This window comes from Ornithorhynchus anatinus, chromosome 12 (genome assembly GCF_004115215.2).
Source record: "Ornithorhynchus anatinus isolate Pmale09 chromosome 12, mOrnAna1.pri.v4, whole genome shotgun sequence".
Classification (NCBI taxonomy): Eukaryota; Metazoa; Chordata; class Mammalia; order Monotremata; family Ornithorhynchidae; genus Ornithorhynchus; species Ornithorhynchus anatinus.
In genome coordinates, this window is record NC_041739.1 from 13,124,989 (window position 1) to 13,152,676 (window position 27,688).

The 27,688-nt window shown below is 44.8% G+C and overlaps 1 protein-coding gene across 1 annotated transcript; it reads left to right on the forward strand.

The window, feature by feature from the left end:
- The first annotated feature begins 263 nt into the window (after positions 1-263).
- On the forward strand, positions 264-26,034 carry TMEM192 (transmembrane protein 192). The gene is made up of 6 exons (XM_029077044.1): positions 264-346; positions 6,006-6,152; positions 9,074-9,338; positions 14,679-14,813; positions 19,906-20,008; positions 24,001-26,034. The coding sequence occupies exons 1-6, from the start codon at positions 335-337 to the stop codon at positions 24,137-24,139; spliced, it is 801 nt and encodes a 266-aa protein (XP_028932877.1). The 5' UTR covers positions 264-334; the 3' UTR covers positions 24,140-26,034.
- Positions 26,035-27,688: the final 1,654 nt, after the last annotated feature.

Below are 27,688 nucleotides of genomic sequence, written 5' to 3' on the forward strand. Positions count from 1 at the left end.
CAAACGGCAGGGCCTGTCTCTATCTGTTGCCCACTTGTTCATCCCAAGCGCTTAGTACAGTGCTCCGCACATCGTAAGCGCTCAATAAATACTATTGAATGAATGAACTACGATCATCAGGGCCGGGGGGGGGGGGGCGGGGCGGGAGGAGGAGGGGGCGGGGCCTCGGTGACTGACAGGCCGGGGCGGGGCGGAGCGCTCCCTCCCTCCCTCCCGCCCTCCCTCCTTCCCCCCCCACCCCCCCCTCCCTTCCTGGCCGTCGTCTTCCCCGGCGGTCGGTGGGTCGGGTGTGGGTCGGTGGGGTCCGGGCGGCGCCGGGTGCCCGAGCAGGACGATGGCGGCGGAGGTGAGGCGCGCGGCGGGGGCGGGAGGGGGGAGGGGGGAGGGGAAGGGGCCTCCCGGAAGTGGCGGGGCCCCCGAGGCGGAGGGGGAGCGGCCCCGCACGTGCCCCCCCCCCCTCCCCGGCCCTCCCGGGGGCGCCTGCGCACACGGGCGCGCGCCCCGGCCGGCCACGCCCCCCGGAAGTGGGCGCCGCTCACGTGACCGGGGGCTGGGGGGGGAGAGAGAGACAGCCACCCCCCCCCCCTCCCAGAGCGCGCATGCGCGCCTCGCACACCCACCCCTGTCCCACACCCTCGTCACCATCATCCTGTTGGTACTGGTTTAAGCGCTAATTAGGTGCAGAGCACTGTTCTAAGCGCTGGGGTAATAGTAGTCATCATCATGCTGATATTGGTTAAGCGCTTATTAGGTGCAGAGCACTGTTCTAAGCGCTGGGGTAATAGTAGTCATCATCATGCTGATATTGGTTAAGCGCTTATTAGGTGCAGAGCACTGTTCTAAGCGCTGGGGTAATAGTAGTCATCATCATGCTGATATTGGTTAAGCGCTTATTAGGTGCAGAGCACTGTTCTAAGCGCTGGGGAAATAGTAGTCATCATCATGCTGATATAGGTTAAGCGCTTATTAGGTGCAGAGCACTGTTCTAAGCGCTGGGGAAATAGTAGTAATCATCATGCTGATATAGGTTAAGCGCTTATTAGGTGCAGAGCACTGTTCTAAGCGCTGGGGAAATAGTAGTAATCATCATGCTGATATAGGTTAAGCGCTTATTAGGTGCAGAGCACTGTTCTAAGCGCTGGGGAAATAGTAGTTATCATCATGCTGATATTGGTTAAGCGCTTATTAGGTGCAGAGCACTGTTCTAAGCGTTGGGGTAATAATGATACTAATCACACTTTGTTAAGCACTTACTAGGTGCAGAGCACTGTTCTAAGCACTGGGGTAATAATGATACTAATCACGCTGATATTTGTTAAGCACCTACTAGGTGCAGAGGACTGTTCTAAGCGCTGGGGTAATAGTAGTTATCATCATGCTGGTATTGGTTAAGCGCTTACTAGGTGCAGAGCACTGTTCTAAGTGCTGGGGTAATAATGATACTAATCACACTATTTGTTAAGCACTTACTAGGTGCAGAGCACTGTTCTAAGCACTGGGGTAATAATACTAATTGTCATGCTGGTATTGGTTAAGCGCTTACTAGGTGCAGAGCACTGTTCTAAGCGCTGGGGCAGATACAAGGTAATCAGGTTGTCCCACGTGAGGCTTACAGTCTTAATCCCCATTTTACAGATGAGGGAACTGAGGCCCAGTGAAGTGACTGGCCCACAGTCACACAGCTGACAAGTGGCAGACCCGGGATTCAAACCCATGACCTCTGACTCCCAAGCTCGGGCTCTTTCCACTGAGCCATGCTGCTTCTCTGTATTATATATGTATGTATTGTTCATTCATTCAGTAGTACTTATTGAGCACTTGCTATGTGCCAAGCACTGGACTAAGCGCTTGGAATGGACAATTCGGCAACTGATAGAGACCATCTCTGCCCAATGACGGGCTCAGAGTCTAATCAGTCTAATCGAATGTATGTATTACATACGTGGATTGTTATATACGTATGTACTATATATGCACGTCTCTGTGCGTACATATATATATATATTATAATAATAATGTCGGTGTTTGTTCAGCACTTACAAGGTGCCAAGCACTGTTCTAAGCCCTGGGGGAGATGCGGGGTCATCAGGTCATCCCACGTGGGGCTCACAGTCTTCCTCCCCCTTTGACAGAGGAGGGAACTGAGACCCAGAGGAGTGAAGTGACTTGCCCAAGGTCACACAGCTGACAAGGGGCGGAGTCGGGATTAGAACTCACGGCCTCGGACTCCCAAACCCGGGCTCTTTCCACTGAGCCATGCTGCTTCTTCTACACACACACACACACACACGCTCTCTCACACATGATAGCATTCATTATATATGTATATATTACATACATCTATTTTATTATATACATGTGTTATATATGTGCATGTCTTGTGTGTATATATGCACTCTCTCACACATAATAATATGTATTATATATGTATATGCTATGTACATGTATTTTGTTATATACATATGTTTTGTATATGTCTGTATGTATATATGCACACGCACAATAATACCCATTATAGATATAAATACTACATACATGTACTCTGTTACGTACATATGTATTATATATGTGCTTGTCTGTACACACACATACACCATTAGTGGTTTTAAGAAGCCACATGGGCCCAGCTGGAGAAGCCCAGGCCTGGGACTCAGAGGACCTGGGTTCCCATGCCGACTCCACCTGTTGCCTTGGACAGGTCACTTCACGACTCTGGGCCTCAGTTACCGCCTCTGGAAAATGGGAATTAAATCCTCCTCCCCTGTACGTAGCCTGTGAGTCCCTTTTGGAGCAGGTAATAAGTGTGGCGTTTGTTAAGCCCTTACTACGCGCCAGGCACGGCACTAAGCGCCGGCGGGGATACAAGCAAATCGTATTGGACACAGTCCCTGTCCCACACGGGGCTCACAGTCTTGATCCCCGTTTTACAGATGAGGAGACCGAGGCACAGAGAAGTGAAGTGACTTGCCCAAGGCCACGCAGCAGACGAGGGACGGAGCCGGCATTAGAACCCATGACCTTCGGACTCCCAGGTCACTGTGCCTACTGGATGTCCAACCTGGTCAACTTGCTTCTTCCCCAGTGCTTGACACATATAAAGTACAGCAAATATCATTTTAGGCAGACAGCTCCACCGGGTATTAGTTCACCGGGACTTTTCTGCTTGAATAGCGTTATCGCTTGGGCTCAGGTGTAGTCGTCCTTCCAGGCACCCCTTTGGAAGCTCAATCAATCATATTGATCGGGTTGGACGTCGCCCCTGCTCCACGTGGGGCTCACGGTCTCAATCCCCATTTTCCAGTTGAGGGAACCGAGGCACAGAGGAGTGAAGTGACTTGTCCAAGGTCACACAGCAGACAAGTGGCGATGTCGGGATTAGAACCTGTGACCTTCTGACTCCCGGACCCGGGCTTTGTCCGCTACGCCATGCTGCTTGCTTTGTGCAGCGCTCTTGGAGAGGAAAAAGTAAAGTTAATAGACCCAATCCCTTCCCTCAAGGATTTTACAATCTAGCAAGATGGCGATTAAGCCCATTTAGTGCCACAGAGCTAGAGTAACACCCAACCTGGAGTTCTTGCTGCCGGGAAGCTTGTTTTCGCAACGCAGCCGCGGGGCGAGCCGATAAGGATTTTCTTAATCACTCTAACCCATTATTTTACCTAAGCGAGTACTCTGATGGAGCATGATTATATCACTTCATATCACATCCGGTGCTTTTTACGTTCCTTTTCTTTTAGGTTGTTTATTTTGTCAGGAGAGCTGGTGTAAGTAGATTTGGAGGTTGTTCATATGTTGATCCAAATGTGATTGAAGGGAGAAGTTGTGGCAGGATTGTTCAGTCGCTGAGGATGCCAGAGGACAGGATTGTTGTTGACAATGACTAGTGTGGACTGGCCAAACATAAACTTGTAGTTGAGCAGATGTCATAGCACCAAGGTATGGGGACACTCACTGAAACTTGAAAAGAGGTTTAAAACAAAACTCTTCATCTTTATCACAAGAAATCTAGGCCAAAAATGTCGGCCTGCCCACGGAGACTGGCTTAATTCATAGACAGGAGATTCATCATGAGTTACTCCAGGGAACGTGAGGGATGGGGAGAGGAAAAGTTAGAGAAATATGGTATATCTCTAAACGGAATCAGTGTCAAGGAGGGAAACTACAAATTTCTTAACAGTGTCCAGTTGCCACACTGGAGACTGAATATTGAGCTTGGCGAACTATTGCTTTGACTCTAAATTGGGATTTCTCATTTTTGTCCGTCTGTCTCTCCCGATTAGGGTGTGATCCCGTCATTGGCCAGGGATTGTCTCTATCTGTTGCCGAATTGTCCATTCCAAGCGCTTAGTACAGTGCTCTGCACATAGTAAGCGCTCAATAAATACTATTGAATGAATTTCTCCAATAAAAGCAGGAGTTAAAAATTCTTCGATGCTTTTGATAAGCTTTTTTGGGAGATTCTACCATTAAAAGTGATGCTCATGGGTAGTTAAAGTTAGTTACTGTTATTGCGGCGTATTTCCAGTGCCGACATGTTAAGTGATTAGCTTCGGGGTGAGCGCGGCCTGCCAAACGCTTTTATGTTCCACTTGTATAAATTCCGAGATTGATTACGGTAGATAAATGCTTTGCCTGATCCAATAGCAGATTTATCTTTGGGTCTGAAAAGCTACCGCTTCACTATCGATGAAAGAGAATATTTAGGGCCTATTTAAGAATAGCCACTTGACTAGGTCAATGTCGCTCAAATTATGTGGCCGGGGCTCTAACCTTAAGCCAAACACATACTTAAATGTTGCCTCCCTTTAAAAAAAAAAAGCCCTGGGGGGATGAAAGGGGGATGGGTGTGTGTGTGTGTTGCTGCTATAGGGTTGGAAGGTCTCAGTCATTGGCATTACCCTTAGTTTGCCCTGTGGTGTTCTATTCACATCACACTTCCATCTGGACAACAAGCGTCAAAGAAAACTCGGATCCCGTGATTAAATCTGTAGGCGTGGAACCAAGAGCCAGTGAATTTAGGGATAGGACCCGCACCTCCTGACTCCCGTGCTCTACCACATTAAAGCCAGCTTTCCGGATCCTCTCTGCGGCAAATTTGCGTCTCTTCCAGTTGGAGGGGTTTTTTTTTGTGTGTGGTATCTGTGTGAGTGATTCACTGTCGGTGCTTCTCAAGGCATTTCTTTCTCAGTAACTGCCACAAGTGATAGGGATTCCAGAAGAGTTTTAAACCCAGTCCCTCTTGAGAAAGGATGATCAGAGACTGCGTTCTGAGGTGCGACCATATGAGGCAATCGTGGGATACCCACGTTAGCTGCGCGCTAGTTGGTATTTGCAATCGTGGCATTAGTCAGGGAGAGGGAGACCTTGTGGGCGTTTGGGAGGATGGGGAAGAGAAGCACAGGGATAGTGCCTGTAATCAAAAAAATCTTTCAGAGGTGGGAGATGGCTTTCGCCTATAAGTGGACATTTCAACCACTATCTAGAATAAGTTGAGGAGCTTTAATTTTAAGTGATTTAGCTGGAGATCACACTGAACTCTGATTTTTTTTTTGTCTTTGAATAACCCGAAACAAAAAACCCAAAGAACTGCGAAAAATTCGGAAAGTAATCTGATTTTCCTGCTCTGGCTCACAAAACATTTTGTTTCATCATTTACAAGTGCGACGGTCCGGGAAGCTGATTTTTACTTTTATGGCATTTAAGGGCTTACTGTGTGTCAAACACTCTTCTAAGCACTGGAGTCGGTACAAGTTACTTAGTTTGGACACAGTCCCTGTCCTGCATGGGGCTCACAGTCTAAGTAGGAGGGAGAACTGGGATTCGGTCCCCGTTTTACAGTTGAGAAAACTGAGACCAGAGAAGTTAAGCGACTTTCCCAAGGTCTCCCGGCAAGCAGTTGGCAGAGCCGAGAATAGAACCCAGATCCTTTGACTCTCAGGGCCATGCTCTTTCCAAGAGGCCTTTACTGCTTCTCTGATTTTTAAAGCGGTTCTGCTTTTTTTCAGGGCTCCTTGGAGATCACACAAAGTATGGAAGATGAGCCTCTTCTGGATGGACAGCTTCTCCAACACGATTTATTACAAGCTTATTTCAGGCCCACATTCCAAACCATTCCTACAGTCATCGTAACAAATCTCCTGTTGTTAGTACAGGTAAGTTTCTTTGACTCCCTAATGGCAAGCTTGTCACTTGATGTGGTCTGTGTGTTTTGATGTTGTACAATAATAATAATAATAATGTTGGTATTTGTTAAGCGCTTACTATGTGCCGAGCACTGTTCTAAGCGCTGGGGTAGACATAGGGGAATCAGGTTGTCCCACGTGGGGCTCACAGTCTTGATCCCCATTTTACAGATGAGGGAACTGAGGCACAGAGAAGTTAAGTGACTTGCCCACAGTCACACAGCCGACAAGTGGCAGAGCTGGGATTCGAACTCATGAGCCCTGACTCCAAAGCCCATGCTCTTTCCACTGAGCCACGCTGCTTCTCTAGATATCCTTCCATTATCGATCAGGTGGTGGTATTCATTGAGCACTTAGTGTGTGCAGGACACTATGCTTAGCGCTTGGGAGAGTACAGTACAACAGAGTTGGTAGACCTGTTCCCTTTCCACGGGAGCTTTCAGTCTAGAGGGGGCAACAGACGTTAAAATAAGTGATTTTATTGTGACATTGATCAAAATGCCCATAAAGTGGAGTTGGGCACGACTATGATCAAGTTGGGAAGAAGAATAAAATATTTACCTATACATAGATTAAATTTGCTAATTGATGATACCCCGAATTTGTCTAGTGCCTTTATTATTACAAAGTGATGTTCTCTTATTATTATAATAATAATAAATGATAATCATGGTATTTGTTAAGCACTTACTATGTGCCAGGCATTGTACTAAGGGTTGAGGTAGATACAGGCAATACAGGCAAATCGTGTTGGACATAGTCCCTGTCCTTCGTGAGGCTCACAGTCTCAATCCCCATTTTACACATGAGGTAACAGAGGCACATAGAAATACTCTTTTTTGTCCTCCCAACATCCCTATAAGATAGAGCGAAGTGGGTAGGGTCTCATTTTACAGACGAGGACACTGAGACAAAGAGCCTTCATGATTTGCTGGGATGCAGATGACAGAGCTGGGCCTAAATTCAGGTATACTAATCCCTAGACCTGTGTGTTTACCATTAGACATTGTTCCCTCTCCACTGAAGAATAGGTTTTTTGGATATATTTTCTAAAAGATATTTATGAAGAGCTCACTGTGTGCCTGATATTGGGATAGATACAAGATAATCAGGTTGAGCACAGTCCATGTCCCACATGTAATCCCCATTTTACAGATGAGGCACAGAAAAATTAATTGACCTACCCAAGGTCACGCAGCAGACAAGTGGTGGAGCTGGGATTAGTACCCAGGTCCCCTGACTCCAAGGCCTGTGCTCTATCCACTAGGCCACGTCGCTGCTTCCTTATTTTTAGGGTCACGTCTTCAAATCATCCCCTGGGGATCAGTTTTGTAATGAGTGCCACTCTCAGGAAATGTTACAAATCTGGCCCGGATTGGGACGTTGGGTTTCCTAAGGTTCGTATGGACTGGCAAGGGTGAGGAAGTGACTTCATTTGGTCTGAAGTTTTTCCTCTCCCCTAAGCTTCACTCCTGACCTATTCAAAGCCAGGCTCTCCTCCTTGAAGTACGTGAGGCAGGGAGAGTGGTGAGTGATGTTGTCTGTAGTGATGGGAAAGACAGAGGAAGGACAAGGTTTGGATAGGAAGATGAGCAGTTCTGTTTTGGACATGTTAGGTTTGAGGTGTTGACAGGATATCCAAGGAGAGATGTCCCATAGGCTGTAGGAAATGTGAGAATCAGAGAGGGAGAGATGCAAGGCTGGAGAGGTAGATTTGCGAATCAGTGTAGAGATGGTTGGAGTGAGTTCTCCAATGGGGGTGGGTGAGGAAAGGAAATAGAAACGACGCAGAGCTGAGCCTTAAGAAATTCCCACAGTTAGAGGGTGGGAGGAAGAGTAGGAGCTTGCAAAAGAGAGTGGGAAGGAGTGGTTAGAGAGATAGGAGGTGAACTAGGAGAGGGATTGGGTCAATAAAGCCCATGGAGGATAATGTTCCCAGGACAAGGGACGGTTTACGTTGTCGAAGGCAGCTGAGAGGTCGAGGAGGATTAGGATGGAGTAGAGGAGACTGGATTTGACAAGGAGATCACTGGTGACCTTAGAGGGGGCAGTTTCCATGGAGTTAAGGGAGTGGAAGTCAGATTGGCGGGAGTCGGGTTGAGAGTTAATAATAACGTTGGTATTTGTTAAGCGCTTACTAGGTGTCGAGCACTGTTCTAAGCTCTGGGGTAGATACAGGGTAATCAGGTTGTTCCACGTGAGGCTCACGGTCTTCATCCCCATTTTACAGATGGGGGAACTGAGGCACCGAGAAGTTAAGTGACTTGCCCATAGTTACACAGCTGACAGGTGGCGGAGCCAGGATTAGAACCCATGACCTCTGACTCCTAAGCCCGTGATCTTTCCACTGAGCCATGCTCCTGCTGAAAGACTGTGCAGAGGAATGATAGGAGGGAGACGGGGGTGACTCCTGGAGGGTGCGGTGGGGTCAAGGGAGGGGAGTTTTTTTTGAGGTAAGGGGTACTTGGGCATATTTGAAAGCAGGGGGAAAGAGCTATTGGAAAGTGAATGGCTAAAGATGGTGATCAGGGAGGGAAGAAGGGAGTGGACAAGTGTTTTGATAAGGTGCAAAGGGATGGGTTTGAAGGGGCTAGATTCTGACAGAAGGTGGGAAATCTAGTCTTGAGATTCTGCTTGACAGCATCCACCAAAGATCAGTTCCCTTTCCTTCTATGTTTCTGAGATCTCTATGTGAATAGGCCCCACAGTGATTCCTACTCACTTAAAGTGGGCTTAGGCTTCGTTTGCTATCTCACCCCCGCTGAATGTTCAGTTTTTTCCTCCGTGAGCTTAATAGAACCGGGCACGGAACCAAAGAATTAAGTATCAGTTTATTTAACTTAAAACCCCAAATGAAACGTTAATTTTGGCACTTCTCTTCCTCCCCCTAGGTTATATTTGTCGTCTTAGCGTTTTTAATAGAGATTCTCTGTTCCTATCCCAACCCAAATGAGGACAAGTGCCCGGGAAATTACACCAGCCCTTTGAGGGTTCAGACCGTTGTCATCATTGGGAAAATAATACTGTGGACTCTGCACATGCTTCTCGAGCGTTACATTCAGCATCACCACAGCAAAGTCAGAAATAGAGGCTACCTCATGATCTACCGATCCACAAGCCATCTCAAAAGGCTCGCCTTAATTATACACTCGACCGGTGAGTCCAGTTGTCTCCATTTCTTCCGGAATCACCGGGGTGTCGGAATTGTGTGTAAGCCCGTCATTGGGCAGGGATTGTCTCTTTCTGTTGCCGAATTGTACATTCCAAGCGCTTAGTACAGTGCCCTGCACAAAGTAAGCGCTCAATAAATACTATTGAATGAATTGTACGTGGTGGGCTCGCTGTGTCCGTGTGTCCTAGCTTAGCGCACTAGAGGGAACCTGAAATCTGGCTCTAAGACTTGCTGTGCCAAACGCCCTGCTCTCCCCGTCGAGGTCCGTGGGCAGAGATCCCGTCTGCAGACTCTGTTGTATTTTACTTTCCCAAGTACGGTGCCTTGCACACAGGAGACGCACAATAAATGCCATCGACTGATTGAACTCCATTGTACAAGTGGGGATCTGGGGAAGCAGTCCGAGGGGACGTGAGTAAACGTCACTGGAAATCCTGACTGAGAGCGCTAGACTCAGATCAGTCAATAAGGGCTGTGTGAACCTGGGCAGGCTCCTTCTTCAGCCAGCACCGCCTTCATTTCCCTCACTTCTCCAAAGGAGTTGGGAGTAACGGCCCACTCACCGAAGCACCTTGGCTTCTCAGCAGCCGATCTGTGAGTAGGCCCTCAGTTTACCTCTGAGTAGCGTGTCGGCAACCACCGTGTCTTGGGAGGAGCTTTTGGTTCGGTTCTCCGAAACCTTCGATCTGACCAGAAACTGGTTTTCCATCAGGATGTCTCACGTGAGCATTAGCCGAAGAGCCGGTAAACTTCTCGAGCCGCCCTGGTTCCCGGCACGTGCGGGAACAGGTGAGGCGGCGGCTCGGCCGGCTCCGTGAATCGTAGTCGTTTGTCGGCGAGGTATCGGGGTGATACATCATTCCTCCCGAAGCCGAGGCACGGGGTGCATACGCCCGTCCCCGACGGGGACCAGCCTCGCTAAGCTGGGGGTGAAGAGGGTGGGGTTGGCACGTGTGACGAGGGGCTCTAAGGGGTTGATTCTGTGAAAACCTGGGACTTTTAGTTCCAAGAAGGACACGGCTTCCGTGGAGGTGGGCCGGGGCCTGGGGGGGAGGGAGAAGGAGGGGAGCCGCCAAGCCCAGCCTCCCATTACCTGGTTCAGAGATGGAGCTGGTCCTGAGCAAGGTTTTAAAAGCTGGGCCTGCCCTCGCCCTAGGATTTGAGAGCTGGTCCTGGGCCTTCAAAGAGAAGTGGACGGAGTGCCCAGGCACGCAAGGGTGATGCAGACGAAAGCCAGGCTTATTGGGAGTGTAGCCGGGCAGTCTTCTAAGTGGAGGCCTGCAGAAGAATTCTAATTGGCACCGAAAGCTTAACCGCAACTTGGTTTTCAGGATAATAATAATGTTGGTATTTGTTAAGCACTTACTATGTGCAGAGCACTGGTGTAAGCGCTGGGGTAGATCCAGGATAATCGGGTTGTCCCACGTTAGGCTCACAGTCTTCATCCCCATTTTACAGATGAGGGAACTGAGGCACAGAGAAGTGAAGTGACTGGCCCACAGTCTCACACAGCTGACAAGTGGCAGAGCTGGGATCCGAACCCACGGACCTCAGACCCCCAAACCCGTGCTCTTTCCACTGAGCTGCGCTGCTTCTCATTTGACCCCAGGATTTGACCCCAGTGGTCACAGGCCAAGAAAACCCGACGTAGCTGAGAATGGAGAGAACAGCTTAGTTTTATTTGTGTATTTATTTAAAAAAACAAACCCTCTGATACAGTTGAGAATCAGCACTCCTGTTCCCATTTTAACAAAAAGTAGGAGAGACCCTAAAAATGCTGTCACTCTTTAGGACCATCTTCTTCAGACGCTGTTGCCACGATTACGACTTGACATTTATAATCACGCACTAAAGACGGACAAAGGGATATCTTGGGGAATTCTTTTGTTCCCGCTCTAATAGACCGTAAGCCCCTTAGGGGCAGGGAATGTTTCTACCAACTCTGTATTTTACTCTCCCAAACATTCAGTACAGGCTCTGCACACAGTAAGCACTCAGTAAATACCAGTGATTGCTTCCCACGGTCAGAGAACTGTACATGAGTGCATCCTGTTGTAAGGATTCAAACCTCCTCATAATTGTGCTGTGTACTCGGTGCTGACTATCTTGCCAGGCACTGTATTAAGCACTGCCGAAGATACAGGAGAACAGATATTGAAGCCACATTTTGCAGATGAGGGAACTAGAGGCGCAGAGACTAAAGTGACTTGTCCAAGGTCACATGGCAGACACGTGGCGGAGGCGGGAACACTGTAGACAGTGGGAGCTGTCTGCGGTGATAGGAATTTTTCCTAGGTTGGCACACGCTGTGGTCCGTCCACATTAACGAAAGCCGGTGAACTCAGTCTTCCAAGGCTAGAAACGACTTGTACTTGTGTATTTAGTTGAGTTTAATTAGGGATACTCTGAGGGGTGGCCACCAGGTAGAACTCTGAAGAGTTCTGTTAAGAGTATCTGTTAAGCGCTTACTGTGTGCAGAGCACTGTTCTAAGCGCTGGGGTAGACAAGGTAATCAGGTTGTCCCACGTGAGGCTCACAGTCTTAATCCCATTTTACAGCTGAGGGAACTGAGGCCCAGAGAAGTTGTGACTTGCCCACAGTCACCCCGATTAGACTGTAAGCCCGTCAAACGGCAGGGACTGTCTCTATCTGTTGCCCACTTGTTCATTCCAAGCGCTTAGTACAGTGCTCTGCACATAGTAAGCGCTCAATAAATACTATTGAATGAATGAAAGAGCGAAGACGCCAGAGTATAGTCTTCCAGCAGGGTATGTTTGCTGTAGGGTCGTTGAAGAGTCCTGCTTAAGATTCGGGCCTGTGAATCAGTCAATCAGTGGTGCTTATTGTGTGCACCCCACAGCACTCATGTATAGATCTATAGTTTTATTTATTTATATTGATGCCTGTTTACTTGTATTGATGTCTGTTTCCCCCCTTTAGACTGTGAGGCCATCGTGGGTAGGGATTGTCTCTCCTTATTGCTGTACTGTACTTTCCCAAGCGCTTAGTACAGTTCTCTGCACCCGGTAAGCACGCAGTGGATACGAATGAGTGCAACGCACTGTAGTAAATGCTTGGAAAAGCATAATATACCAGAGATGGTAGACATATTCAGGGCTCATGAGTTCGAATCCCAGCTCTGCCACTTGTCGGCCGTGTGACTGTGGGCAAGTCACTTAACTTCTCTGTGCCTCAGTTCCCTCATCTGTAAAATGGGGATTAAGACTGTGAGCCCCACGTGGGACAACCTGATTCCCCTATGTCTACCCCAGCGCTTAGAACAGTGCTCGGCACATAGTAAGCGCTTAACAAATGCCAACATTATTATATTCCCTGTCCAAGAGGAGATTACACTCCAAACTGTAAGTCATTATAAACAGGGAATGTGTCTGCTAATTAATAATAATAATAATAATGTTGGTATCTGTTAAGCGCCTACTATGTGCAGAGCACTGTTCTAAGCGCTGGGGTAGATACAAGGTAATCAGGTTGTCCCACGTGAGGCTCACAGTCTTAATCCCGTTTTACAGATGAGGGAACTGAGGCCCAGAGAAGTGAAGTGACTTGCCCACAGTCACCCCGATTAGACTGTAAGCCCGTCAGTGGGCAGGGATTGTCTCTATCTGTTGCCAAATTGTACATTCCAAGCGCTTAGTACAGTGCTCTGCACATAGTAAGCGCTCAATAAATACTATTGAATGAATGAATGAAAGTGGCAGAGCCAAGATTCGAACCCATGTTCTATGGAACCAAGTACTGACAAGAGTGCTTTGCACATAGTAAGCCCTCAATAAATGCCACTGATTTATTAGAGGGAAGGGATTCACTTAATTTCTATATTTACAAGAAGCTTTCCCTGATTCTCTCTCCCTTCTGCATCACCTATGTACTTGAAGCTATACTCTTTGGGCATTTGGTATTCACCCCCGTCCTCAGCCCCACAGCACTTATATATGTTATTGGTAAATTATCTGTTTATGCCAATATCTCTCCCTGGAGACCGTGAGCTCATTATGAGCAGGGACCGTGTCTACCGACTCTGTTAAGTAATCTCGTTCAGTGCTTACAGTAATGTTCTGCTCACAGTGAGCGCTCAGTGAATACCACCGACTGATTACAACCACTCTTGCCGAGTTGAAATGCTCTTAATTATTTTAGATACCCTGAATGTAGATTCCTAAATATCACTGTTTGATTACAACTACCCTTCCCGAGTTGAAATGCTCTTAATTGTTTTAGATACCCTGAATGTAGATGCCTAAGTTCATCGATCGGTGGTATATATTGAGAGCTTACTGTGTGTTGTGTCCTGTAGTGTAGGAGGATAGAGTAAAACGGAGTTGGTAGACACATTCCTTGCCCACCAGGACTTTACAGCCTGGGGGGGGAGGCAGATATTAACATAAATAGATTATGGATCAGTACAAATGATTATCAAATTTGAGAGGGCAGGCGTTTTGCAAAGCACCTCTGCCAGGCTATTTTCCATGTCTGCCAAATACAAGATGGGAAAACGTAGCATTTTTTCCTTTTTGAAAAATATTATTCAGACGGTACCATTTTACACTCTGTTGACATTTGTGATTTGCTTTGATCTTAACTGGATCAGCGTGGTCTGGTGGAAGGATCACAGGCCGAGGAGTCAGAGGACCTGGGTTCTAGACCTGGATCAGCCTCTTGTCTGCTGTGCCACCTCGGGAAGTCACTTAACTTCTCAGTGCCTCTTTTTCCTCATCTGTAAAATGGACGTTCCATACCCGTTCTACCCAGGAGCCCCGGGTGGGGCAGGGTCTGTGTCTGACCTGCTTATCTTGTATCTACCCCAGCACTTAGTACAATGCTTGGTATTTTGTGTGTGCTTAAGGAATGCCTTTTTTATCATTATTATTAAAGTGATCTTATACCCATCAGACCCATCAAAGTTACTAATGAGGAGTTGTGGAAGAAGGGAAATGGCACAGGCCACCGCCATCGTAGGCTGGCCAGTAAACCGGAAGGATGACATGGGTTCTTGTCAGAATGCATGGAGACTACCTATCCTTAGCTCCCCTTCGTACCTCTTCAACCGTGGAAGAAATCGGTATTCTGGATGTGGCTCTTTGTTTCCTCTCTGGATGCAACTTGTGAATAAAGTGCCCACAGATCGCAAGGGTTGCATTTTAAAATCATAGCAGACGCTTCCTCTTCTGGATCGTTAAACTACAAATCAAATCTGAATCAGAACTCTGAAAGCCTGTCTACTGCATAGAAATGGGCCTTTTTGTGGCTTGTGAACTCAGTGTTTTAGGGGACGTGTCTGATTTGGAATATCTCTCTTGTTTTAGGCAATGCAGCAGTTCTCCTCATTTGGGCTATGGAGCGTTCTTTTCCGGACCGTGGTCAACTATACCTGGATTTTATTTTGGGGATCCTGGTCTTGGAGCTGATTGGTTCACTCATATGTTTAGGCATTTACACAGGTGAGAATTGCCAGTTATTTGCACAGGTGAGAATTGCGATCATTGATCTTCTAACTGTGGCAGTGCTTTTTAAGTGTTTTATTTCCCAATTAAGCCCCCAGCCCCATTCCCTAAGTAACAGGAAATCCTTTCCTTGCACCTCCTGAACTTAAACTCTTCTTTACTACCCGTCCACCTCATTGCTGGGGCCCTAGTTTCAAACTAAAGGATAGGGAGAAAAAGCTTCTACTGTCCTACGTAATTCTAAGCTTCGAACGTAGGCCGTACTTATTGACGTACCTATTTCAGCACACCACTTTAGAGTTAGTAATTATGAATCTTCTGGGCAAGTAAGCTTGTTTATTGTGAGGTTAGACAATTACCAATCATTAAAGCATACTTGTTTTTAACTAATAAAATGAGTCTACATACCACCTGTGGGGTGTTAGTCCTTGAAAACGTAGCATTCTTTTTCTTCTTGAATGAATATTATTTAGACTGTATTCTTGACATATGTGATTTGCTTTGATCTTAATTTGGTCAGCGTGGCCTAGTGGAAGGAGCACAGGCCTAGGAGTCAGAGGACCTGGGTTCTAATCCTGGGTCAGCCCCTTGTCTCCTGTGCCACCTTGGGAACTCACTTAACTTCTCAGTACCTCTGTTTCCTCATCTGCAAAATGGGCGTTCAATACCCGTTCTTCTACTTAGAGTCCCGTGTGGGACAGGGACTGTGTCTGACCTGCTTATCTTGTATCTACCCCAGCATTTAGTACAATGCTTGGTATTTTGTGTGTGCTTAAAGAATGCCTTTTTTATCTTTATTTATTTATTTATTTATTTATTTATTTATTTATTTATTTATTTATTTTTCAAATCATTCTGGGTGGCCTAAGTGGGCATGATTATTGTTACGTGACCCTAAAGATAGGTATTTCCCTGCAAAAGATTGTCTCCAAAGGCTGGTCAGAAAGATGACCAGGATGCCCTGATCATCAAGGCCCTTAGCTTCCATTATTTTTATTCTCTCCTTGGCCACTTTTTTCACATTCCCACCCCAAACCTAAGAATACCCCATAATGTGCAGTTATTACAGCCTCTCTGCTCTGATGTTTGTTCCTGCTGGGATTAACTTTAAAAACACTGTATCTGTCGATCGTACAGCTGACACAGTAGTCTCGTTTCTGACCAAGTAGATAAGTAAGCTTGCAAGCATCCTGCACTGGTTTATCCTGAAGTAAGTAGGAAATAGAATTACAGTCTTGCTTTTTCCCACATGCTGCCTGCAAACTCAAAATATGACCATTTCATGAAAACGTCCGGGTCGAAATCAGATGTAGCAGCTTTATCTGTTCGAGTATGAATTTTACCCTCCACCCACCTCTCCCCATCTGCTGATTACTTAAGCTGATTGAATAGGATCTTTTTTGGTTTCACCCGAGTATCTGTTTTTCTCAAATTGGAGTAACCTTGGGTGGCCCGTAGGTTTCCCCCCCAACACTGGCACTAACCATCTTTTTGGAACTGCCTAATAGATACTTAGATGATGAAATTTGCGAGCCCGTCTGTAGCTGCTGCTAGTTTCTCTCCACCCTGCACCGCACTGAAGGATCCTCAAAAGGGAATAGGGGAGTGTTCCTTTTTCATCTGTCATCTTAATTTGAACTGGGCTACCGGCCAGTGGAAAGCATTAGTCTTGGTAACTGTTTGAAGTTAAGCTGTAGTCTCTAAAGCTTGTTGACTGTAATTAAGAAAGGGCATTTGAATCCCAAGATTCTCACCTGCCGCAAGATGGGGAAACATGCTCTAATCTAAAACATTTCAATTAGGTTTAGGTTTGAACCTCATGGCAGACTGAGGGGAAAAAAGAAGTTAAAAATCAGGTCTAATCAAACCCCGACAGTGTAGAGCTTCAGAAGCAAAAATTCAGTGTAGCGGAAAGGGCACAAGTCTGGTATTAAGAGGACTAGGGTTCTAGTCCATCTCTGTCACTTGCCTGCCCTGTGACATCGGGAAAGTCACTCAGTCTTTTTCATGCCTCAGTATCTTCATCTGAAAAAAATCATTCCTGTCTTCCCCTACCTTGTAGGAATGGTGGGAAGGCAAAAATGTGCAAGCGCTTTTGAAATAAAAGAGCTATGTAAAATCAAGATGGTATTATCGCATCTCAAAAGTTAATAGGTAGGTAGGGAGGGACCTTTTTTTTTTTTTACAAGGAAGTCATTTTTGCCATTTGAATTTTCCCAAATGCTCATTAAAGTGTAACACACTCAAGGAGCATTCAGTAAATACATTGCTACTACACACAGACACACCGGTAGAATGTCCGACTTCAACAAAAGTTAGGCCCAGCCTGGGAAACCACTCTACTCCTCTCCCTTCTCCAAACCACTTGACTGCTCCATTTGTTGTCTGACAGAGAAAATATTGCTCTGTTTTAGAAATCTAATAAAAATTGAAATTTGTCTTTAAACTCTTGACGTCAACCACTTCAAAGCATTCAGGAGAAACCAAAGGGATAAATGCTGCTAGTTCAGGCTCCTGTCTAGTGAGGCATTTTTCCACCATGCCCCTCTCCTTCTCTCCCTCCCCTGTGCTCGTGATTATAAAAAAAACAGAAAACATACACATACAAAAAAAAACAACTCTCTGAAAGCACCAACATAGTTGTAAAACATTGCACCCAGTGTTTAGTGTCTGACAGGGTGCTTGCAAGAACCATGTCATGAATATCTTCTAATTCAGATTCCCAATTTTTCCTCTAGTAATTATTTTGACTTTACAAACCCTTCTGGAATCTACTTTTGACCTACACGATTTCCTAGGGTAACAAATTTCCATTCTTCTTACCCACTATGTGTCCTCTTTTTTTTTGTTTTCTTATTGCCCTCGGGTTTCAATAGAGTTACTCTTTCTTGGTGTTTGGGGATTTAGTAAATGAATGAAATTACTCAGCAGGCAGGTAAACTCCCAAATCTTCAGTACGTAGAGGCCTAGATCTGTGTCAGCTACTCTGCCGAAGCTTTATCTCTCTGTGATCTTTTATTTTCCCTCGCTCACGGGCCCTTCAGGGATCTGGCCCGATTCTGGTTAACAAGGTACCAAAGCATGGCGTAAAACCAGCTTTTATTTAACAACTCCCTAAGATCACGAGCCTAATAATAATAATGTTGGTATTTGTTAAGTGCTTACTATGTGTAGAGCACTGTTCTAAGCGCTGGGGTAGATACAGGGTCATCAGGTTGTCCCGCGTGAGGTTCACAGTCTTAATCCCCATTTTACAGATGAGGTAACTGAGGCACAGAGAAGTTAAGTGACTTGCCCACAGTCACACAGCTGACCTTGTGACTTCTTGAGTGAAAACCAGCTAACCGTCTAAGAACTCTATGTTTTCTGATTCATTGATGCCCCTAATGGTTATTAAAGTGATTGGCACATAGTAAGCGCTTAATAAGCACTATTATTATTATTGATAGGGTTTGGGGTTTTTTAGAGTCTGGAAGCACAGCCAAACTTATCTAAAAGTCGCCCTCTAGACCCAAGATGAATTTTTTGTGGCTGTACTAGTGGACTATCAAAAAACAGTTTACTATTATATTTATTGTAGCAATAAAATGGTAATCATATCTGTCTAGAGGCGCCCTACTTTTAGACACATTTGGATTTGCTTCTGGACTGTCAAGAGAGTGGTTAATTTTATTTACAGTTTGGGCAGTATTTAACCAAAAACTATAGTGAAATTGTTTTTCCCTATTGGAATGCAGTGCATTAATTTTCCCAAATCAGGTATGTGTTTTTGAGGTTCAGATTCTCTGGCTCTAAAGTGGCTATCTTTTCACTCCCAGGCATAGTCTACTAAAAATCAGGGTGTTTATAATGGACAGTGAGAAACTGCCTTTTTAAAAGTTTTTTACCCATTTTACCATACCCAAATCGTTTAGTACAGTGTTTTGCACATAATAAGCGCTTATAAAAAGCAATTGAATGAATGAAGACTGTAATATCATTTGTGGGAAATAATGCCTACTGACCCCAAACAGCACTTCTGACTTTACCCTTCTAGGAAATGAGTAATGTTGGTATTTGTTAAGCGCTTACTATGTGCAGAGCACTGTTCTAAGCACTGGGGCAGATACAGGGTAATCAGTTTGTCCCACGTGAGGCTCACAGATAATCCCCATTTTACAGATGCGGTAACTGAGGCACAGAGAAGTTAAGTGACTTGCCCACAGTCACACAGCTGACAAGTGGCTGATTCTTCAAGGAATATTTCGGTTAGCATATAGTGAACCTTTTTAATACTACTAGACCAAAGGAATTGAAGTTGATGGTATTCAGGCAAGACCTTTGATTATGAAATACATGAAAAATGAAATTTTGTGATCTCTCTTTTATTATTTCATTGGCCACACTGGAGAACCACTGGTCTGGTCCAGCAAGTAAAAGGGAAAAAAAATCACAACATTAAGACATTTTGAGTTCCTCCATTAAGAATGGAGATAAAGGCATTCCCCCTATCATCACTGTGACCTACAGTACTATACAGTGAATTTCTTCATGTAAATTGGGAAAGTCATTTGACTTATTTCATCTTTAAGTAAAGATATGCCACTCGACTGACCTATTCATTTCAGCTAGGACTTTGTATGGGTGTATGACCAAACTTAAGATAGTTTATATTAATTTCCTCTACTCCGCGTCCCCCCCCCCCCCAAAAAGGACAGTTTTGTCATTTTTAAAAGCTACAAAATTTTTGCTGGTAATACCAATGTTTAGAACAAACATGGGCCACAAAGAAGGTAAGTGGACACAAATCAGTTTCACTTGGTTCTGCCAGAACAACGTCTTTAATATGTGTTTTTTGGCTAGAACATTCTTTTGACACCCAAGGCCTCTTTGGTGAAATGTGCGCGCGCTCACTTGTAAGCATTCAGCATCAGACGGGTAAGTACTGCAGCGTACATTTTCCTTAACGTGAAGCTTCACGAGAATGTAACCCTCATTTTTCCGAAGACCGAAATCAACGGTTTTTCTGCCAGTCAGTATCCGTGAAGATAAGAGTTGTCAAATTTTCCATTCGGTAACACTCAACTAATACCATTCTTTGTCATTTTAGTTAAAATAAGAAAATTTAACAAAGCCAAACTGAGACCTGATATAATTGAAGAAGAGAAGCTGTACGCCTACCCTAGTGCTATTACCTCAGAGACTGGGTTCAGGTAATGTTTACTGAGAAATAAGGGTTGGGATTGGGGAGGGCATTCAAAGTCACTTTCGTTCAAGTGGCCTGAAGTCACTATTTTAATGCTTAATATAAAGAAGCCTGACATCATTCATTGGCTGAAGCATAACTTTCTTCCTCTTCCTCCCAGTCCCCCACCTGTTTATCAGAGAAGCAGTTTTTTGGAATGAAGTGCCCAGTCTTTTCACTGTTTGGGGTATAGTCATTCCAAGCTAGTTTGCTAAAGTATGATCCTGTGTTGCCCATTGTGCCACAAAGGGGGTAATTCTTGGTAGCCCAATAAAACATGAACCATGCAAGCCACATTTCAGTTAGAGTGTGGTAGGATTAATGAGCCATGTGTACAATTTGAGATGGATAGTGGAACCAACATTGGAACCAACATTGGGGTAGGTGATGTTTAATGATCCCAGGAAAGTGTTTGTGTGCTTCGGAAATTGCACCAGTTGGAGTTCCTGATCTCCACAGTATGCTGTGGGCTATTTTTGATGGCTCCAGGAACGTTTAGACTTCTCGATTAAATAACCTCAAACCTTTAAAATGGATATCCATAGTCTTTCTTTTATCTTTAACTTAACATCGCTTCACCCTCTACAGACAAAGACCATGCCCTTGGCAGCGTGGCTCAGTGGAAAGAGCACGGGCTTTGGAGTCAGGGGTCACAAGTTCGAATCCCAGCTCTGCCACTTGTCAGCTGTGTGACTGTGGGCAAGTCACTTAACTTCTCTGTGCCTCAGTTACCTCATCTGTAAAATGGGGATTAAGACTGTGAGCCCCACGTGGGACAACCTGATTCCCCTGTGTCTACCCCAGCGCTTAGAACAGTGCTCTGCACATAGTAAGCGCTTAACGAATACCAACATTATTATTATTATTATTATCCTGTATAAAACACTGTGTCCAGAGACTCTTCCTTTTTTCCAACTGCAATCCCTCCTGCTTCAATTTAAAGCCATCACCTCTTGCGAAGTTCCTAGTGGATTGGAGACCAACTGGCCAACATGCTCCCCAATAAGAATTTTTCCCGATAAGACTGTTGTTAAGTTCCTCTCAACCTGCTTCTCTTGAGGGGAAACAGCCCCAGTTATTTTAATCTTCCTTTCCAGGACGGGATCACCAATTTAAACGAAGAGAAGTGATGAGACTAATTTTCTACCTCTTTTTTAAAAGCCAGTGACTCAAATTAGACACATCTAATAAAGCGCAGGAGTTTCGCAGAAGGATTACTTTCTGACTCGCACGTAATTTCACAGTACTGTGTTGGCTTCTTTTAGTAAGAACATTATATCCATGACTCATATTCAACTTCTGGTCTATTGGGAGCTTGGAGTCCTAACTTAACTAAGCCAGTGCTGCCCAAGTTTTGGTTTTGCTTCAAGGAATCCAGAAGACTCAAAGAAAGGTCGCGCTGCACCTGACTTTCCCAAGCCGGTGGGGTGCTGGGACTCACAGACTCATGCAAGTGACCAAATCGTCCCCGGGAATAGGTTTTTGAATAAGGATCTGGAGAAGCAGCATGGCATAGTGGAAAGAGCACGGGCCTGGAGTTCAGAGGACCTCAGTTCTATTCCTGGCCCTGCCACCTGCCTGCTGTGTGAGCTCGGGCAAATTACTTCACTTCTCTGAGCCTCAGTTTCCTCATCTGGAAAATGGGGATTAAGTACCTGTTCACCCTCCTACTTAAATTGTGAGCCCCATATGGGACAAGGACTGTGTCTGCCTGATTATCTTGGACCTACCTCAGCGCATGGCACAGAGTAAGTGCGTAACGAATGCCACAGTGTATTAGTGTTATTAACGGTTGTAAACTAGTATGACTTGAGAGAGTGCATGTGCAGTAAAATCCAATCTAATGAAACCCAGGCTCACCGGGGCCCACCAAGTCACAGTGGTTTGCCACAAACCGCATTAGATGGAAAGCGGTGTGACCTAATGGACAGAGCGTGGACCTGGAAGTCAGAAGGACCTGGGTTCTAATCCCGACCCCTCCGCTTGTCAGCTGTGTGACCTTGGGCAAGTGTCTTAACTTCTCTGTGCCTCAGTTTCCTCATCTGTAAAATGGGGATTAAGACTGTGAACCCCTCACATGGCACAGGGACTCTGTCCAGCCTGATTAGCGTGTATCTACCCCAGTACTCAGTACAGTGCCTGGCATTCATTCAATCATATTTAATAAACGCTTACTGTGTGCAGAGCACTGTATTAAGCACTTGGAACACAGGGAGCGCTTAACAAACAGCATATAAAAACTGGGGGAGAGAGAGATTATCTGTGGGGGGCTTTACGATGAGGAGAGTTTCAGGGTAGTAGGAGGTGGAAGGTGGTGTCGAGGACCCATCAACGCTACAGTGGGGCATTTTCAAAACAAGATTTTGCCCAGAGGAGAGGGGAGAGAGGAACCCACAGGTCCTTTGCCGTGAAGTAGAATCCCGCTCTGCGAGTTGTTTCTCTGCCAGGTCACCGTGCAGTGACCGTCTGATCAGAGGAGCCCCCTTCCTCTCTCCCCGCCTCTCCTTTTCTTAGAGGGAGGGACTGGAGAAAGACCAGTCGAGAAGTTCTGGCACGAAGGGATGTAAAATCGGATCTCTGAACTCTGGACATATATTTTCCCCATGCTCAGCCCCATAGCATTTAGAATAATGACGATATCTGTTAAGCGCTTACTATGTGCCAAGCACGGTTCTAAGCGCTGGGCACTTATGTACATATCTCATAATTATATAGTATAAACTGTTTATTTAGAGTAATGGCTGGGTCCCCCTCTAGATAGTAAGCTCCTTATGGGCGGGGAACATGTCTACTAACTCTGCTGTACTCTCCCAAGCAGTTAGTACAGTGCTGTGCACACAGTGAGCGCTCCGTAAATATCATTGATGATGACGATGATGAAATCTCAGAAGCAGATCGTATAAATTCATGAGGATTTTGAACCTGCTCTTTTGAAGTTCACTACTTTGAGCGAAAATTTTGGTAACAGAGGCTGCTTCACTGTGGCCAGAAAACATTGCTCTCATACTTTTTTAACTAAAAGGAAGGATTCAGTAATCTCTTTCTTAAACTAAACATTCTCTTTTAGATATAAAACGAAGGCAGTAAATTCAAGTGGAGTTGGCTGGCATTCTTTCCCATCACACTTTATAAAATGCTTCTTAAAAGGAGCAATCCATCTTATGTTTTTAACCATAACTGTGTGATTAAAAACTTAATTTCCTACTCAGCTCTCCATGATTCTCCCCATATTGGCTTACTTGCCAAGTCAACTGTCTGCTAATTTCAACCACATTTGCTTATCTAGTCCTTAAATACGACTTGGCTAAGCCTTGAGTTTAGCGTTGTTTCAGTATAACAGTAACATTTACTTGATGCAGTTCCGGAGAAATATATTTCTATTAGTTTTGAGTACTCGTTTAGTCTTTTTAAAAAGAATACAGAGATTAATTTTTTTTTTCCCAGTTTAGACCCACGTGTTCTCTGAACCCGTTAGTGTCAGTGTCAAACTTTAAGGTTCCAGACTTCCTTTTACATAAAGCATCTACTTTAAACCTAAATCATGATTCCTGAAGATAGCTGACACTTAGATTGTGAGCCCCCGAGGGACAGGTTTAATTCCCACCTGTTTACTATCTCCTAACACTCAATACAGTGTACTGACTACAGTGAGCGCTTACTAAATACTTACTAAATACTTCTCCTACAGGGAATGGAGAAATTGCTTCATGGATTACATTGAACATTTCTAAAATAGGTTTGTCAGCTCAGAGGAGCTCAAATTCTCTTGGAGAAAACCTCTGGGTGATTAACCAAAGCAGGAGGTTGAAAGCGTACTGATGTATCTGGAATTACAAAAATATCTTGTCCTCTAGACCTGATGGGCGTTGTGCAAACACCTTACCTTAGGTAGAGTGTAAAGTGTTATTTCAGTTCCGATGCCAGGATAGCGTAACCTGCTCATATTTTGGTCATTTCCAGGACCAGTTCGAGTTTAGAAGAAATCATTGAAAAGCAAGGAGATGTGATTGAATATCTGAAGAGGCACAATGCACTGTTAAGTAAACGACTACTGACTTTCACATCTCCGGATTCAGTGACTCGGGCAAATAGAGTGTGAAGGTATCTAAAGACAGCCGTGTGTTCAGGGGGAATCTAAGCATGCAGTGCAGATGACCTTGGAAAAACAATCACAGTCCATTGCTGCTTTTATAGAATTTCTATACATATGTAATCTGTATTGGAAGCTGAATTTTGTTTACATTTTTTCCGGTCTTAGTTTCTTTTCAAAAATCACTATTAAGCTTTTGAAATTTCGTTCTGGTTTTTGAGCTGTGAAATATTTATTCTATGGAAAAGGATCGTTTTACATTCTTTTGAATTGGTTTCATCACTTTTCTTACATGTAAAGGTGTGTACGTACAGACTCCCCCAACTCTTCTGGAGACTCCTCAAAAGTCTGGTTGGCATGAGGCAGTTTACAATGCCAGGTTGCTCCAGGAAGTTTTGAAAGAAGTGTGAATCAACTGCTTAAGCCAGAGAGGTTGAGTCATTGCAGTTTTCTTGTGAAGAGTTTAAAAATTCCCTGGGCTGACAAATGAGCCTGGCCCAACTTCCAGGAGAGCAACACGCTCTGGAGGATGTCACACTTGCAGGAAACTTGTCTAGAGAACCATGCTCACACCCACCTGTAGAGGAACCTTTTTGAGCCTTCAGCTTCTTTCCCCCATTGCGTAGCAGGAGACACCTGCAAATGCTGGCTCAGGCTACTTACAGCCTTTCTTCGAACATTCAGAATGCCTGCAGCTCCAGAAGCACTTCTGTTGGACTCCCCTCTCCCCTCATGAAAGTCAGTCACATCGGGATGGTGTTGGAAGAGGATCAGTCAGTTGGTGGATTGCAGCCTTCCACATTTAGTCTCTGAGGTGGCCTTGCATGTTTCACCACTCCTTTGGAAAGAAACCAATCCCATGGTTCTTCAAATAACCGATTCTCAATGGAGCTTTAGAGGTGAAGCTAAAAGAGCCAAGCTGACCATCTATTTTACCCAATTACTATAAATTTCATGATTGCCATAAGGCAAAAGATCTGTAATTATCATAATGGAACTGCCTTCTCGTCCCTCCCACCCCACTTCCAAGAAATCGTTTGCCCACGGTGACTTTAAACCTACCTATTTCAATTTGGTGCCTTTAAAAAAAAACGGTAGAGGAGAAAATCACAAGTGCAAACATATGTTTCTCAGTCTAGTGTTCCAGTCCCACCTCTTTTTTTTTTTTAGTTCAAAACTCAAGAGTGAACCATTCGGCACCAGAAGCTAATATGACACTTTGTGAACCTTGCAGTATTATGCCATTGCCTGTCATATGCTATCTCCATTGCTCTTTCTAAGCACTGGGAGAGCTGGTGGGTACTGGCTTCTTTCAGTGCTGGGATTATTGTTAGAATTCTTAGAGACACTGGGTCAAAACCACTAATGAATCTGGAGGATGGGAATCTATATGTATGGTGAGTGAAGGGGAATTTTAAAGAATTCACAATGCCTAACTTCTGGCTGTGTGTATGTGGTGTGTGTGTCTGTGTGTGGGAGCATGTGTGTAGCTTCTTTTATTATTAGTGAATTCAACTAGATTCTCTACTTTGGTTTTTTTCTCCACCTGCCTCTTCAAGCCATTACCTCCTCAATGATGAACAAAGTTTCACTTTCATTCAAGGAGAAAAGCTATTCATTCTGCCTTCTCTTTCCTGGTCTTCTAATGAAGTAAATCCTTTCCTACATACTTGCATTGGTTGTCCTTTATTTATTTTGTAACTCTCTGTGGAATCCATTTTTAATCACCTGAATAAAATACTTATGTATTTGGAAAAGAACCAGCCATACTGTAGAAAAAGTACTTTGAGGGATACGGTGAACATTTTCTACGTATATATGATATTTTGTGTATATATGACCCTGTACATAAGATGAAGGAACATAACTGTTTGAATAATAAATGCACTTGGAGTAATACTGAACATTCTCATTTTGATTATATGTTGATGAGGATTAGATGCTAGTAAAAATGTCAATAAACTGGAAAGTCATCTTTCTAGAACACTTTAATGTTCACTCAAGGGATTTTTTTTTTTTTTTTGGTAACTTTTGGGCCTTCTACCTTTCTAATCCAACAAAATTAATGGATTGTTGAAGACTCCGAGACAGAGATGGATGTCTGAATCAGATCAGCAAGCTGATTTATATGGTGGGCAAGCTCCGAGGAGTGCTCTGCTAGGGCAAATATTTGACTTTTCTTAAAGATACATAGGCGAGCATTGGCATTGCACTGTGGGATCGTGTCCTATGGAGCTTTCACGCTGGAATAAGGAAGAGAAAGAACTTTTACTGTGCTGGCCTGACCTGAAGCCACAACTCTGCAGAGAGAGAATGGGGTTCATTCATTCTTTCAATCGTATTTATTGAGCGCTTACTCTGTGCAGAGCACCGTACTGAGTGCTTGGAAAGTACAATTCGGCAACAAATAGAGACAATCCCTGCCCGACGACGGGCTCACAGTCTAGAAGGGGGAGGGAACCTGGCTACCAGCTTTGTTAGAGAGCAGTCAGGTGGGGAAGTTCAGAGAGGCTGGCAAACGACATCAAGAAGGGCGAGGGAAAAAAAGCTCAAGGCCTGAAGCAAGGAGAGAAAATTGAGATATTTGAATCCTTATTGTGTGTTCTGATAGCACTAACTGCTTGAGTCTACGGTCAGAAGCATAATAACTAATAATGGTATTAAGTGCTTACTACGTGCCAAGGACTATACTAAGCACTGGGATAGATACAAAGCAATCAGATCCAACACAGTCGTTTTCCTACACAGGGTCACAAACTTTGAGCCCCACAGGGATTGTGTCCAACATAATTATCGTGTACCTCCTCAGTGCAGTGCCTGACACCTAGCGCTTAAACAAATACTGTTAATATGATGAATACTCGGTCATTTTCATCTTATCCAATGGTGCTACGGCCCTAAATTCAAAGAGATTGTTTTGGAAAAAGACACCTCTTTTGTTATAACGGCGGACAAGCTTTTGGCTAGCAGGCTGGATGAGGAGAGAGAGATGAGGAAGTGCAGGCTGGGACTATTTTGATCAGCATCAGACCATATGTTTGGCCAGCGAGCCTTAGCCAAATGCGCAGAATTGCCACTGGCCAATTTGAGCTGCTAATCACACACCAACCCATTCAGAGCCGAGAATCAAGCTGCGCACACGTGGCCGGAGTCAAGGGCAAGGGAAGGTTTCAATCGTGCTGAAGGACCCTTAAATTTAAGCAGATTATTTCGACTAGACTGTCCAACGCTTCCAAGATTCATCAGGAATCTTCAATCTTACTTGGTTAAAAGTGCAGAGCCCCTTTTTCATAGCACTGTGTAGTTATGCTAGGGGCAACCGAGTGAAAGGAGATTATGTGTGGGGTGATGGTCAGCTTTTCACTGAGGGCAGAACAAAAAGAGATGCCACAGGAAGATAATGTCAAGACTTCCTTACAGGGAGAATTGTTAAAGACTGGAAATCTGTTTCTGAGAGACATTGTGGATTCTCTTTCTGGGGACATTAAGCCTCTCTTCTCTCTGCCTGCCCACAAGGAAATGAAATACTTTGGATAATAACTGTGCTATTTTGTTAAG

What these genes read in the sequence shown, in the direction of transcription:
- TMEM192 (XM_029077044.1), top strand. An exon ending in CTTAATTATACACTCGACCG is followed by an intron (nt 9,339 to 14,678) that starts GTGAGTCCAGTT and finishes CTCTTGTTTTAG; the next exon opens with GCAATGCAGCAGTTCTCCTC. An exon ending in ATGTTTAGGCATTTACACAG is followed by an intron (nt 14,814 to 19,905) that starts GTGAGAATTGCC and finishes TTGTCATTTTAG; the next exon opens with TTAAAATAAGAAAATTTAAC.